The sequence below is a fragment of the Nelusetta ayraudi genome, unplaced genomic scaffold, assembly GCF_046127955.1.
Source record: "Nelusetta ayraudi isolate G7.1 ecotype Tasmania unplaced genomic scaffold, CSIRO-AGI_Nayr_v1 ptg000164l, whole genome shotgun sequence".
Classification (NCBI taxonomy): Eukaryota; Metazoa; Chordata; class Actinopteri; order Tetraodontiformes; family Monacanthidae; genus Nelusetta; species Nelusetta ayraudi.
The window spans coordinates 155001-168648 of record NW_027466214.1 but is presented as its reverse complement, the minus strand read 5'-3'; the positions used below and the strand labels follow the sequence as shown (position 1 = coordinate 168648).

The 13648-nt window shown below is 48.0% G+C and overlaps 1 protein-coding gene across 3 annotated transcripts in view; it reads right to left on the bottom strand.

Annotated features, from left to right (window-relative positions):
* Positions 1 to 4455: 4455 nt before the first annotated feature.
* The window catches only part of bgnb (biglycan b), a 15953-nt gene continuing 6760 nt past the window's right edge, over positions 4456 to 13648 (bottom strand). For all 3 annotated transcript variants that reach the window (XM_076014056.1, XM_076014055.1, XM_076014053.1), the window contains 7 exons: positions 12741 to 13008; positions 9284 to 9396; positions 8156 to 8369; positions 7961 to 8071; positions 7622 to 7715; positions 6683 to 6821; positions 4456 to 5953 (listed from right to left, as the gene is read on the bottom strand). In XM_076014056.1, coding sequence (XP_075870171.1) covers positions 5756 to 5953; positions 6683 to 6821; positions 7622 to 7715; positions 7961 to 8071; positions 8156 to 8369; positions 9284 to 9396; positions 12741 to 12999 — 1128 coding nt within the window. In that variant the 5' untranslated portion in view covers positions 13000 to 13008 and the 3' untranslated portion in view covers positions 4456 to 5755. The remainder of the gene's footprint in view (positions 5954 to 6682; positions 6822 to 7621; positions 7716 to 7960; positions 8072 to 8155; positions 8370 to 9283; positions 9397 to 12740; positions 13009 to 13648) is intronic.

Sequence of the window (13648 nt, the reverse complement as noted above, 5' to 3'; positions counted from 1 at the left end):
GAGAGTTGCATTTCTAAGACTTTGCACTCGCAGCTTTTAGGTTCATAACCCCCCCCCCAAAAAAAAGTTGATCAAACTCGTGCGTATGACAGCAGAATTTTGTGTACAACTTTTTTCTATCTCTCTAACTTTAGGAATACGAATGGTGGGGATCATGGACGCATCTTTTTGACCGTTATCTTACTCCACAAAGACGATGATGGCGCTGATGACGATGATGACGCTGCGCACTGCCGGAGATGATGATGATGATGATGATGATGAAGCCCATTTATTAACTCTGTCTGCCGAGATTTTTTACGTATTTTTCCGAGTTCCGACTTCGTTTCAAAGTGTTTCCAGCAAACAGTCAGTAAAGCTTTTCTTTTCACGCGAAGATCGATTGCAGAATGAATGAAATTCCAACCTGCAAAGTTCATTTCCATCGATGCGCATGTATATGTGGAGGCGTTCCGAGGGAGGAGTGCGCCTCGCACTCACGTGCGATCGTTTCTGCGATGGTTGGGACGTTCCAAAGGAAACGTGCGTGCATTCGAGCGTTCGCAACGTTTTGAACATCTGGATTCTTTTTTCTTTTTTCTGGGTTTGAACGTAGGTCAGGTTTTAGCATGAAATCCACGTTTGTCTTTGTGCATGAGGCCCCAGGGAAGTCCCCAGATCACAGACCAAGCGAGAACCCTGGCACACCTGCTGCGCTGGCATGCACATTACAGTGCTTGAGGCAGATTTCTGTGGGCAGAGGTAGTTTTTAATCACCTGAAGGTGTGCACAAGTTTTGTTTTTGTTTTTTTGTTTTTGTTTTTTTGCGACCGGAGGCCAAAAAAAGTTTGGTTTCACCCCACCCCCCCCCCACCCCCCGTTGGGGCAGACAGGGCCTAGTAAGTGCAGTTCATTTATCTTTCATGGGGAGGGAGGGAGGGAGGGAGGGGTGGATGGGTAGATAGATGATGGGGGGTGGAGGGATGGTGAGGAGTTACCTGGATCAGGAGGGTGGGGGGGGGGGGGGAGAGAGTCCCACTAAAACCTAACCAGGACCAGGGTGGGCTCGCTCCACTTTGTCTCTTCTTCTTCTTCTTCTCTGCCTCCTGCGGTCATCATGAGGATCTCTGCCATAACACACAGACACCTGAGAGAGAGGCAGCAGCAGCAGCAGCAGCAGCAGCAGCAGCAGCGGGCCGCCGAAAACAAACAAACACTCTGGACAAGAGGCAGAGCAAACCAATGTCGAATATCAGTTCTGTTTATTTATTTGCCTGGATTATTTTTGCAGCTGTGACATTTCCGGCGGGGCTTGTGCCTGCAGGTCCAGATCAATGCCAGCATCACTTTGCCGATTTGTAAACCGCGGTGACGCGCCACGCAGCCCCCCCCCCCGGGATAATTGAGTGGAGACGACCCCCTCCCCCTTCCCCACCCCCACCACCACCACCCCACGCCCACCCTCCCCTGCAAGCCCCCAGTGAGGAGAGACCCTTGGTTCTTTGCTATTATAGCGACTTAAATGCTAGGATTGTGCGAGCGGTGTTGAGTGCAGGTGATGATTAGCCTGCCAGCCTGCCAGCCTGCCGGGGGCTGGGCAGGCAACCAATGCGTAAACACCCTGTGTCGATACGATCTTTGGCGAGGAGGATTTCTCACAATTCCATTTTTCTATTTTTAGGATTATCGCGGATGTTTCTTCCCCCTCCCGAGTCGCGCGCCAGTGGTCGGTAGCTGCAGACTCACCATCGCCCGCCTGCCTGCGACGCTCCGTATCAGACCACAGGATGGCTGCTGCCGCTGCTGCTGCTGCTGCTGCTGCTGCCGCTGCCGCCGCCGCTGCGTCGTCTTCGTCGTCCCGCTTCCTGCTACCGATGCGCCTCCCGACGCTCATCTCCTTGCCTTCGCCGTCCTGTTAATCTCTGGTCCGAGGCGAAATCTCCTCTCCGTGGCTGCACGCGAGCTCGCACGCAAGGGCATCGCCGCGGCAGCTCGCGCTCAACACGGGTGGGCAGCCGAGCGGTCGCTGCTGCGCGCGGTCAGAAGCTGCGGCGCACCGCGGTGACGCGCGGCTGCAGCGCCATGTTGATGGAGGCGGATCGTCCAGGAGCTGTGATTGGCCGGTTGGACGACTCCTTGACTCAGCCGCGATCGCAGACAATATCGTGACGCGATAGATAACGCGTGAGCAGGGGTGTCGAACTCAAATATCAAATTTAAAGATAAATAAATAAATGAATGAATAAATAAATGAATGAATGAATAAATGAATGAATGAATAAATAAAAGGTACAAGTGGAGGGCTTATTGAATGGTTCATTGAAATTTTTGCACATATTGAATATGAACCTATCACAGCCTATACATCATTGCTATATGGCATGAATATGAATCATTAAGAGAACTAAGTAATTAAATAAATCAAATCAGTAGCGATATTTTGGCTCTCAGTAACTTCAAGTGTAAATGTGAGCGGACACTGGCCGGAAGTTCCCAACGGGCCGCTAGTTTGGCACTGCCCAATACGCCTGCACAGATTCCACTACAAACCAGACAGTCCAAGTGGTCAAGATACAACAAAGAAACTTTATTGAGCAAAATTCAGCAGCACCACACAGCCATGTGCTAGCAAACAGGTCGTAAGATTTGCCCTTGAAAAAAACACGTTTACACGAAGCTGCCTTCGAAAATGTTCTTGTTACACTGAGACACTGGAAACAACTGAAAACAACGCAGTGCCTTTGCCAAGCCTGGTGTGGCGCCGCAAGTTTACTCCTTGAATGCGGAAGAAGAAGGAGAACACCTGAAGCACGCCGGGTTCAGAAGTAGCAGCTCGCTAACAACATTGGTACCAACAGAAAGAAAGGCCGCTCGGGAAATGGTGTCGATGAACGACGGAGTTTGACTTTTACTTCAAATTATTTTAGATCACAAAGCCCTTAAAGGTCCACGTTAAGGTTGCCTGACTCAATACCCCAGTCCGCCAACTCCAAAGGAAATCAATAAAAGAGTAAAATGGGAGGTTGGCAAATCGCTTTCGCTATTTTCACTTTGCACACCATCCACGAGCACCATGTGGTTATTATTACAGAGTACCCGGCCTTCTTGGAGTCTCTGTGGAGGGGGGGGGCTAGATGGTGTTCCGAACGGGGACTCTGTTGTTCTACTGGGGGACTACAGTGAAACCTGGAAAGGCGTGATTGCGAGGAACGGCCTCCCTGATCTGAACCCCAGTAGTGTTCTGTTGCTGGACTTCTGTGCTAGTCACAGTTTGTCCATGTGCTTCAACACCACGTTCGAGCACTGGGGCGTGCACCGGTGCACGTGGCATCAGGATGCCTTGGGCCAGAGGTCGATGATCGACTTTGTCGTTGTGTCATCAGACCTCCGTCCCGGTGCCTTGGACACTCGGGCGAAGAGAGGGGCTGAGCTGTCAACTGATCACTACCTGGTGGTGAGCTGGATCCGCTGGCGGGGGAGGAGGTCAGAGAGACTCGGCAGGCCCAAGCTCATCGTGAGGGACTGTTGGGAACACCTGGCTGAGTCTTCAACTCCCACCTCTGGGAGAGCTTCTCCCAGATCCCGGGGGAGGTCGGAGACATTGAGTCCGAATGGACCATGTTCTCCGCCTCTATTGGCAACGCTGCTGCTCGTAGCTGAGCGGCTGAGATGAGAATCAGCACCTCCAAGTCCGAGGCCATGGTTCTCGACCGGATAAAGGTGGCTTCCTCCCTCCATGTCGGTGGAGAGACCCTGCCTCAGGTGGAGGAGTTCAGGTATCTCGGGGTCTTGTTCACGGGTGAGGGGAGGATGGAGCGTGAGATCGACAGGTGGACCAGTGTGGCGTCTGCAGTGACGCCACACGAAAAGCAAAACTCTCTATTCACCGGTCAATCTACGTTCCCACCCTCACCTATGGTCACGAGCTTTGGGTAGTGACCGACAGAACAAGGCCGCGGATACAAGCGGCCGAAATGAGTTTGCTCCATAGGGCGGCCGGGCGCACCCTTAGGGACAGGGCGAACTCAGAACTCAGTCACCCGGGAGGAGTTTGGAGGAGAGCCACCGCTCCTCCGGGCATGTCCCACCGGGAGGAGGCCCCAAGGAAGACCCAGGACATGCTGGAGGGCTGGCCTGGGAATGCTCTGGGGTCCCACCAGATGAGCTGGAGGAGGTGACTGGGTAGCCAGGGAAGTCTGGTCCTCTTTTCTGAGACTGTTATGGTATGGTATGGTATTTTAAATCTTGCATCATGTTTTTAGCCACTTGCTTGCTTATCATTGGGAAGCTCGGTGTTGAGGCAAATGTGAAAGACGCGCTATGTACAAGACATTTGTGAACATCTCCCTTTACCTTTCCAGACTGTGCAGAATCCCTCCTGCAGCACAGCAGGAAGCTTCCAGTGTGCAGCGTGTGTTCTTCAGCATGTCTTCCACCGTGAACCATGGTGTGCACTCAAAATCTCTCTACACAAAGTGACATTTCTTCTTTATTTCTCACACCGTATCCAACACAGGGGGCATCAGCTATTGTCTGGCTTTTATGTATGCAGGAGGCTAAAATGTCTTTATTCACATGCAGCAGTAGCTTGTCGGGTTACAGAGCGGAGACAGGATAGGAGTATTGATGGACAGAGAAGTTCCACACAGCACTACCACCATAAACAGGCTAAACCTCCAATAAGACTGGAGAAGATTAAGCGTAACAGGAAAATTAAAAAGAAAAAAAAAACAACAACAACTGTGCAAAACAATGCATTAACTACTATTTCTTTTGTAGCACTACATAAACACACGAACTTCACTGTTGCAAAGCAAAGTCAGCGGACGTGTGTTCACCCTAACCGGAGGTAAAGCCCCCACTAGCTTAGCGTACCATCACGGGAATACTGCATAAAAAATATCATACATACATTGCAGGAAAAGTGAAAAGGCACAGAATAGATTCCTTACACAGGAAGGTTGGTGCATCATGATAAAAAAAAAAAAAAAAAAACATTTGAAACACTGATGTAGGGAAATAGGATCTTTGTTTTTGTTTTGTTTTTTGATCGTGTAACTGCTCTGGTATTTACAGAAGTATTTTGGAATTTATGTGCAATACCCTTCTTACATAAAATAGCCCAAAACATCTGTGTGCATGTACATGTACATATATGTATATGTATATATATATCACTTTTACAAAGTTTGATTTGGTCTCAGAGTTCAGCGTCAGATTGAAAAACATCACCAAATATGTACCAAGTCGACACACTTTAGAAAGATACATAGAGCACCTTTTATCACCGACAATGCATTGCTTTCTCAATTTTATTGTACTCTGGATATTTAAAGATGAATTAAAAACAAAAGACCTCTAAAACAACAATCACTATTTTGTAAAAAATAAAATATTGAATGAAACGCTTCACAATTTTTCAGCGCTCGTTTCGCGATAAAGTTTGGCCGGGGAAACATTCTCGAAGGCAGCCGTGTCTTTTTAGCTGGATTAAACTTTCTAAATCCTTTATTTCTTTGAAAAAAAAAAAAAAAAATCTGAAATGAAATATGGCAAGCACGTTCACTCAGTTCAAGCTTTGCAACGGGGTGTTTTGAAAGGAAATTAAACTTATTGCTTATCATCAGCACAGCTCTCTGATAGTTATTAATCAAATGTCAACCCTGTCTCCTCCCTCTCTGGGGTTTGTTTTTTTTATATATAAATTTAATCATTTAAATTATTCCCTCCTCCTCCTTCTCTTGCACTCCATCTTTTAAGAGCATGAACATGCTCTTCACTTTTTGTAATTGCCAAACTGGATGGCGAGCCGGTCGCTGACACAGCGGAAGGTGGCGGGCTGCACCTCCCAGTAGTTGATGGGGTTGCCATACAGGCTGATGCCGTGGTAGAACGCCCGCTTCATCCCAAAGCCACGAGGGCAGAAGTCATTCACGGTCACGTGGTCGATGTAGTTGGAATGGAGATAGACCACCTGCGGGGCAGGAAGTGCGGACGGAAGAAGTCAATAGGAGCATGAAGTAGCAGAAACGTTACAACATAAACACACTAATGCATACACCCAACATGTGTCTTTATTTATTATTTTTACTTTTTATGCTTTCTGCGCAAGTATGTGTATTTATGTACACAAACACACACACACACACACACACACAGAGTTATATTTACAGTCAGCCAGAATAATGTATACACACATCAGGAAAAGAAAAAATCCCATAAATATTATTATTCCATTTGTATAACTACTTCTATACACAGACACGTCTTTGGAAATTTGATCAAATTACGAACACTGTGCAGTGTTGTGCAATGTTTTTCCCAAATTGAAAGTAGCATCAATAGGTGTTGTGGTAACAAACGTTGACCACTTTGAGCACCTCTTGTCACTATTACAGGCCAAAGGTCACCTGCATTAATCTTCTGACGTCTGAATAAATTTGGTATTGAAATATTTCTGCAAGTTTTCCTTTTCCTGATGTGTGGATACATTATCTCGGCTGCCTCTGTATATGCACCCTTTTCATTCCGGTGTGTGCCTGTTTCATATGTACGCTGCTGAAAACTCAATTTCCCTTCAAAAATAAAAAGTATCGAAAAGGAATCAATAACGTTTTGTTTTTTTTTTGTTCAATCTACTCTAAGCTAATCCACGTGTGTGTGTGTGTGTGTGTGTGTGTGTGTGTGTGTGTGTGTGACCCACCTGAAGGTATTTCATGTCTGGGAGGCCTGCAGGAACCCGAGTGAGGCGGTTGTTGTCCAGGTGCAGCTCTCTCAGCCTTGGCAGGTAGGACAGGCTGCCGTTCTCAATGTTGCGGATGTGATTGAAACCAAGTCCCAGCCTGGGAGCACAGAAGAGGGGGGAAAAAAATCAGGCCACCACAAGCTAAACGTTCACACTGGCCAGAATTGTTGAAGGAAAGGAAACAAGCCCAAGTCCTGCTGTCAAAACTGTGGACATGTTGGACAAGAAGCCGGAGAACAGTGCCACTGGATGAATCTTTTCAGAGTCGGGCTTTGTTTTTCCGTTGTCTGTTTGCCACTGAGAGTAAAATATTGAGAAGAAAGATCATCTGATTGAGTGTCGTTGAGTCGCTTTTACTTTGAAATATTCTGTTTTCACAATGTTAAGCACTTGTGAGTTTTCATCGCAACCATCACCGCCACTGGCAAGACCACCTCTGGTTTCAGGTGGTATAAGATAAGGATGAATATCGGCAGTATGGCATATCATTGGTGGAGCAGCGAGCAAGAGCCGCTGCGTTTGCTATCTCAGTATATGTTTGCAGGGGAAGACGTCCCGCTCCAGAGATTTTGAAATCCCACACCCTGCTAATCAACGGGAGGCATCTTAGGTTGTTTGCAGACTCCATAATCAATTGACTTTGATTCAGTTGTGATGAAAACATTAAGGCAACTGCTGCCAGCTGCTCAGGAGGAGGACGAGCACCCTCAAGTCCAGCCGCTACCGATTAGCGCGAAGCTTGTGTAGAATGGTTGGTACGTTCACATTGAAGGAAGACACAATGGAGGGCATCTGGAAGAGAGACTGTGGCTTCACAAACTGACACCCTCCGACAAGGAGAGCCCTCAGGATAAAGTCACTCATCCTGACACACAGAAAATAACAACGCTACGCTACCTGTTGAGGTTCTTGTAGCGGCTCAGGTCCTCCAGTTCCACAGCTTGGATCTCGTTGTGGTCGAGGTGAAGCTCATTCAGGCTGTCTGGAAGATCTTACAGACACAAAGCCATTGGGAGTTAGTTGGGAGATTTTGTTTTACAACATCAGTGATTTCAGGAGGAGAATTCAAGTCATTCTAAGGAGACCCTCGTCAAAAAGACCTACTGTATAGCTTAGCCTACTGCTAACCAACTCATTCCAAGAGAGATGGAGCACAGCTGTCAATTTAGAAAAATGTGGACATTTGAGGGGAAATAAACACATTTATATACTCACAACCACACAGTGAGTTATTACCTTTCGGCACACCGGTCAGTCTGGCCTCTGATATGCGCAGAAAATTCAGTTTCAGTCCCTTGAAGGCTCCAGGCTCAAAGCCGCTGTTATGAAGGGGGTTCGCTCCCATTTCTATAAAAAAGAAAGAAATGTTTCTGGCTGTTAGTCAAGGTCGCTATTTATATTTACCTTCCTAATCCATTGTTAGAGACTGACCTATGCAATTCATGGTGCCCAGCCCAGAGAAGGTGCCAGCTGCCACTTTCCTGATGCGGTTCTCATGGATCCTCAGCTCAACCAAAGAGGCAGGCAGGTTCTTCGGGACGCTCGTCAGGTAATTTTTGGAGAAATACAGTTTCTGCATGTTCTTCAGGGGCAAAAATGCTCTGGGGTGGACTTTGGAGATGTAGTTATTCCTCAGAGACAGACCCTGAACAGAGGCAGCAAGCAGAGAAGCACAATTTAACATGAAGGCACTGAAAAAGGACCAAAAATACCAATGAAGCCAGACAGGTGAAGGACACAACCCAGAAGTGACAACGCAGACAGCAGAAAGCACATTAGTTCTGTGTAGTTCAGTGTCTTCCCCCTGCTTCAAATGTTTGAATTAAAACAGATCCAACAACAATCCACCACAGTCCATTATCCAGCAGACCGTGTGTCCACCTGGGCCGCCTGGCAGAGGCAGAGGGAGGCCAATGTGGACCGACGTGGGTAAACAGACCTTAATAGAAACGTTATTGAATAGGGTTTCCATCTGAGGTATTCTCTGCACTGCCAGACTTAATATTGCTCTTGGTGAGCTCTGCTTTGAATGCACTTCAAACCTGTTCTGCTCCAAGAGGCGGGGATGTGGGGCTTGAATTGTCCCATTTGGTGGCAGGCTTCAGACTTAACACAATTAGAGCTCTGAGAGAGAGCGGAGGGCGAAATAAAGAGGAAATTAAGCCATGAATCTCAGAGGAAGCCGACGGTCAGAATAATACTTCACCCGTTCAAGCCGATCTGAGACGAGGTGCTGGTCTAATGAATGTGAGAAGACTTTGTCAGCTTCACACATGCAACATGAGGATGGAACTTCGGTATATATCTAGTATGTCTATTTGGTGAAATTCTGCGTATCCATCTGTGAAACGGTCCGCACCGAATGTTTGGAATAGGGCAGCAGATTAGATAAGCCCCATTAATCATGTTTCAGGTGCGGGTTAGCCACCGCATTTTCAAATATGAATCTCTGTAGCAGCATCTCTGCTCACAGCCACTTCCTGTTTTCATCACAATGAACAACGAAGCTGATGGGCTGTGCCATCCGGGCCAAAGAAAGGGTCAGCGTCAGTGTCTTACATATAGGTTGGTGAGGCCCTTGAAGTCGTTCTCCTTGAGCTCTGTGATGTGGTTGTTCTGCAGGTCCAGGAACTTGGTGTCTGGAGGAATGTTCTTTGGCACCTCGTTCAGACCTGGGGACACCACCAATAGAAACAAATCCTAGCTGAAAAATAGATTTTCAGGGAGGCGGGAGGTGAGTGGGAACCAACACTGCCCAGCTTTCGGGACATCTTAGACGCAGGCCCTGGAAAATAAATAGTCAGCGTGTATTTTAAAACGTCTGTCGGACCTTAAAAGTTCTTCCACACGATGACTAATGAGCACATTGGGCCTCTTCCTCTGTTATTTCATGCTTGAGGTAGACATAGACACGAGCATGGAGGTCATACAGAAGATGTCTTATTGCCTGCTCTGTCGCTGTCACCCGGCACACACACACACACACACACGCACACACACACACACACACACACACACACACACACGCGAGCACTCTCTCTCTCCCTCTCTCCCTCTCTCACTCAGAGACACGCTAAATGTAAGTCCCCCGACACCAGATGGGGACGCCAGATGTTTTTCATCTGCTTTCCATTCGACAGAAGCCAGAGTGGATGCGACTTAATACAGCGAGTGAAAAAAATCTCACTCGAAATCAAAAGGGAGAAGGATGAAACCAGACAGACTCACACAGCAAGAGAAAAAAAACCCAACATAGGCTCAAGCTGTTTTGCCCTAATGTGTAAAACATCAAACCTTTCTGCTGTTGTATGACTGTGAGTCCCAACATGTTTTGATGCCTGTTAAAGTGATATATACATATATATATATATATATATATATATAAATAAATGATTATTTTCAGCTGGTCTGAACCAAGTGCCTGCTGAGTTTCAGTATTCAGCCCCCTCAGACAGGAAGAGGAAGAGGAAGAGGAAGAGGAAGAGGAAGAAAAGTCTCCAAACTCCAGAAACCCAACCTTGGCATGCTGTTGCTCGTGCCCCAAATTTCGTACTTCTGTTTGTGTACTTCGGTGCCGTAGGCTTGAGTGGAATTCGCTTCATTTGTGCTGCGCTACACCCAACATGGGTGGTGTTGTCCCAGACCTTGCACTTACTGGATTTGTCGAGAGTTTTTGAAACCAACGCTTGACGGTTTAGTCGACCATCCGCGGCACATGAACCAGACACGGCCCGCAATGTGTGTGGCCTTAGTTAGGAGCGGGTTATCTAGCTTGCTAGCTGGATTAAATGCAAACTGGCACGTTGCACACTTTGGTGTGGTTTTAATTTGGTCTAAATTGTGTCTAAAAGGCCTTGTAAGTCAACTTTTACTCCAGTTCGACTCGCCCCAGGACCTTAACTGGGTCACACGTTGGGAAAGCCACCTGACGCATTGGCCCACAGGAGACCTTCTCCCTGGAAAGTGACTCAGGACACGAGGACTGATCATTAGGGGAACCGCAGTGGAGGAGCCACGTCGTCAGCTGTGTTGGACCCAACTTCAGTCGACAAGCCACAACAAGCTGCTCCCGACCGGCGCCCGAGTTCTTCTGGACCACGGTCATGATGCAACCACCGGGCGGCGCTGGCCCCAGAGAGCCAGCTGTCCCACTGGGATCCAGCTGGGCCCGCAGACCACATCAAGGGCCGGCATCCTGCCCGCAGCCGTCCGTGTCCTCGGTTTACTTTAGATTAGGCCACGCCCTTCATAGGATCAAATGGGGGGGGCGCACAGAAAAAAAAAAAGGACTTTCACCCTGCGGGGAAGAAAAGACAAAAGCTCCATGATATCATATAAAAAAATCTTCAAATGTTTCCCCCAGGTGGATTCTTCCATGAGGAAATATTGACCTTCCAGCCAACACCTGCAGGTTCCAACATGCCAGCTGGAAACTTTCAAATATGTCTGGGAACCCCCCCCCAAACCTCAGTGCCTCAGCGGTATCGGCCGCAGATCTCAGGGCTCAGACCACAGGGTGACCGGGCCGGCACCTCCAGCGACCCCGGACCTGTTACTGCTTCACAAATATTCCCAGAACATTGCCGGGATGAGCGCTGCGAAGGAGTCAGACGGCACCGCCAAAATACATCCGCTCCAAATAAGCACTTGACATGTCAGGGAAATTACACGCTTCCACATTTATCCGCCGCACAGAGAACCCGAGGTGGGCGGGTGGGCACTTGGGGGGGGCAGGGTGGGGTGGTCGGGGGGGTAGCAAGTATATATGGAGCTCATAAAACGATGACTCGACAAAACCATTTTGTCTAAACACAGACGGCTTATTAGGTGCGAGGAATCTTTACAACCACAGAGCCTTTGGTGTAGGACGCAAGGGAGGCTCTGTCAACACACACTCAGACACACACACACACACACTCACAGACACGTGTGATTCCAGTCAAGGAAAGCTCCCGGTTCTCCTCCCTCCGGACCGGTTCCCTCAGTGGGACTCGTCCTGCAGCCCTGGCATCTCGTTCAAACACAAAACAGCGGCTTGTCGTCCACGGACGCTATTTAAATTTCTCTTTCATGCTCTTCCAGGTTGCCCATCACACAAAAGGCCAAAAGCACTGGACTGAACCTTGCCTCCCGTTCTGGCTCCCAACATCCTGTCCCAAAAACAACACGGAGCAGAAAATCCTGAAGATCCCCGAGGAGATCAGAAGCATCTCGCCTCCTCCAAATGCAGCCTTTCTTCTTTTTCGGGATACTTTCAACTTTTGAGAGCTACGTCTTGTGAAACCTCTCAATACGTTGGCAGAACGAAACCTGTTGTGTGTGTTGTTATCTGTTAACTTATTTTCTGCGTATTTCTTCTGTGTAGCCTTTCAAAATGAACCTTCAAAAATACCTTCGATCTTCAATACGCTGCATGTTTCGCCCTTTGTTTAAAAGCCTCCCACAAAGAAGGTTTTATTGTTCCCTGCTGAAACTGATGCTTTGTTGGACCTTCAGTATTGTTCACAGTTTATTGTAGACCCCCATCAGGTGTCATCAGTCATCTGAAAGGAGGGGACTGGGGGGGGGGACCCTTTGTGACATCACAAAGGGTCAGGTCAAATGAATTTTGAGAACTACGGTGCCTTTTAAATATTCCAAATTAATTAGTTGTTTTTATTTGGGCCGAAAACAAAAGTGTCCTGGCCTTTTTCTGGAGTGCTTGTTGCTCTCTGTGCCTTCTCCTCCTCCCCTTGGCTCAGGCCATCTTCTTTATTTTTTTGTAGACCCAATATCTCCAGAGTCTGGAACAGAAAATCCCTCACAGACGTGCATTTCCTTGTCATAATAGACTGGAAGTACCCCAGAGGAAGAGATTTGCCCTCCCATCCAACTCCAAAGGGGGGAATTGTGGAGGCATGCGAGGCTCAGCCAGGTCAGACTATCTCATCCTGTTTGTGTCTTCACACACACACACACACACACACACACACACACACACACACACACACACACACACTCAGGCCATCTCACTCACCGAGGTCAGAACACTGCACCACCCTGAGGCGACAGTGGCAGCCGAAGGGGCACGTGGGCATGCCCGGGGTCAGGGTCTCCTCCATGGCCGAGCCTTCCTCGCCGTCCCTCATCATCGTCATGAACCCACTGCGCTCCATACTGTCCATACTGTCCATGGCAAAATCCCAGAAGCCCTTCTGCTCGAACGGCAGGGCGGCAGAGGGGGCCAGCAGCCGGAAGACACACATCCACAGCAGCAGGGGGCAGTATGGAAACATCCTGGCCACCTGCGGGGACGATAGCAAGCCACAGTGGAAGAGTCACCTTAAGTTGCAGCAGATGAAACGACTGACACACGTCGGCCCATTATATCATATTGCGTCAATCATCACCAAATAATGTTGAGTTCATCTTTCGTATTACGTATATATATATATATATATATATGTATACATATATGTATACACACACACACGCACTGTCAGTCACTATTCATTTGTGTGTTCTTCTGTCCAGCCTATTCAGAACCATGGAGGCAGAACAGTAACACACTGACCTCCCTTCTGTCCCGGAGCCCCCAGGGGCCCCGATAGCACCAGACTCACTGTGTAGTGTTGGAATCCTATTGTGGTGCACTCATGCCGCCATTCATTTGAAATTTCTCAGTGTGAAAGCTTCATATTGACCAAGGCGGGAGCTGTGAAATGATTTCTTGTTAACCCAGTCGAAGAGACTGGGGGGGGGGGGGGGTTGAAAAATAAGAACCGCAGCTGAGTTGTGTTCAAATGGTGAAATGTGAGCATAAAAAAAAAAAAAAAAAAAGAAAAGGGCTTGTGAGAGGTTCAATCAGCCACGTGCATCACGGCCTCAAATTTATAGCTGGGAGTCCTGGCAATAAATAGACTGTGAATGATTATGAAACGGTCT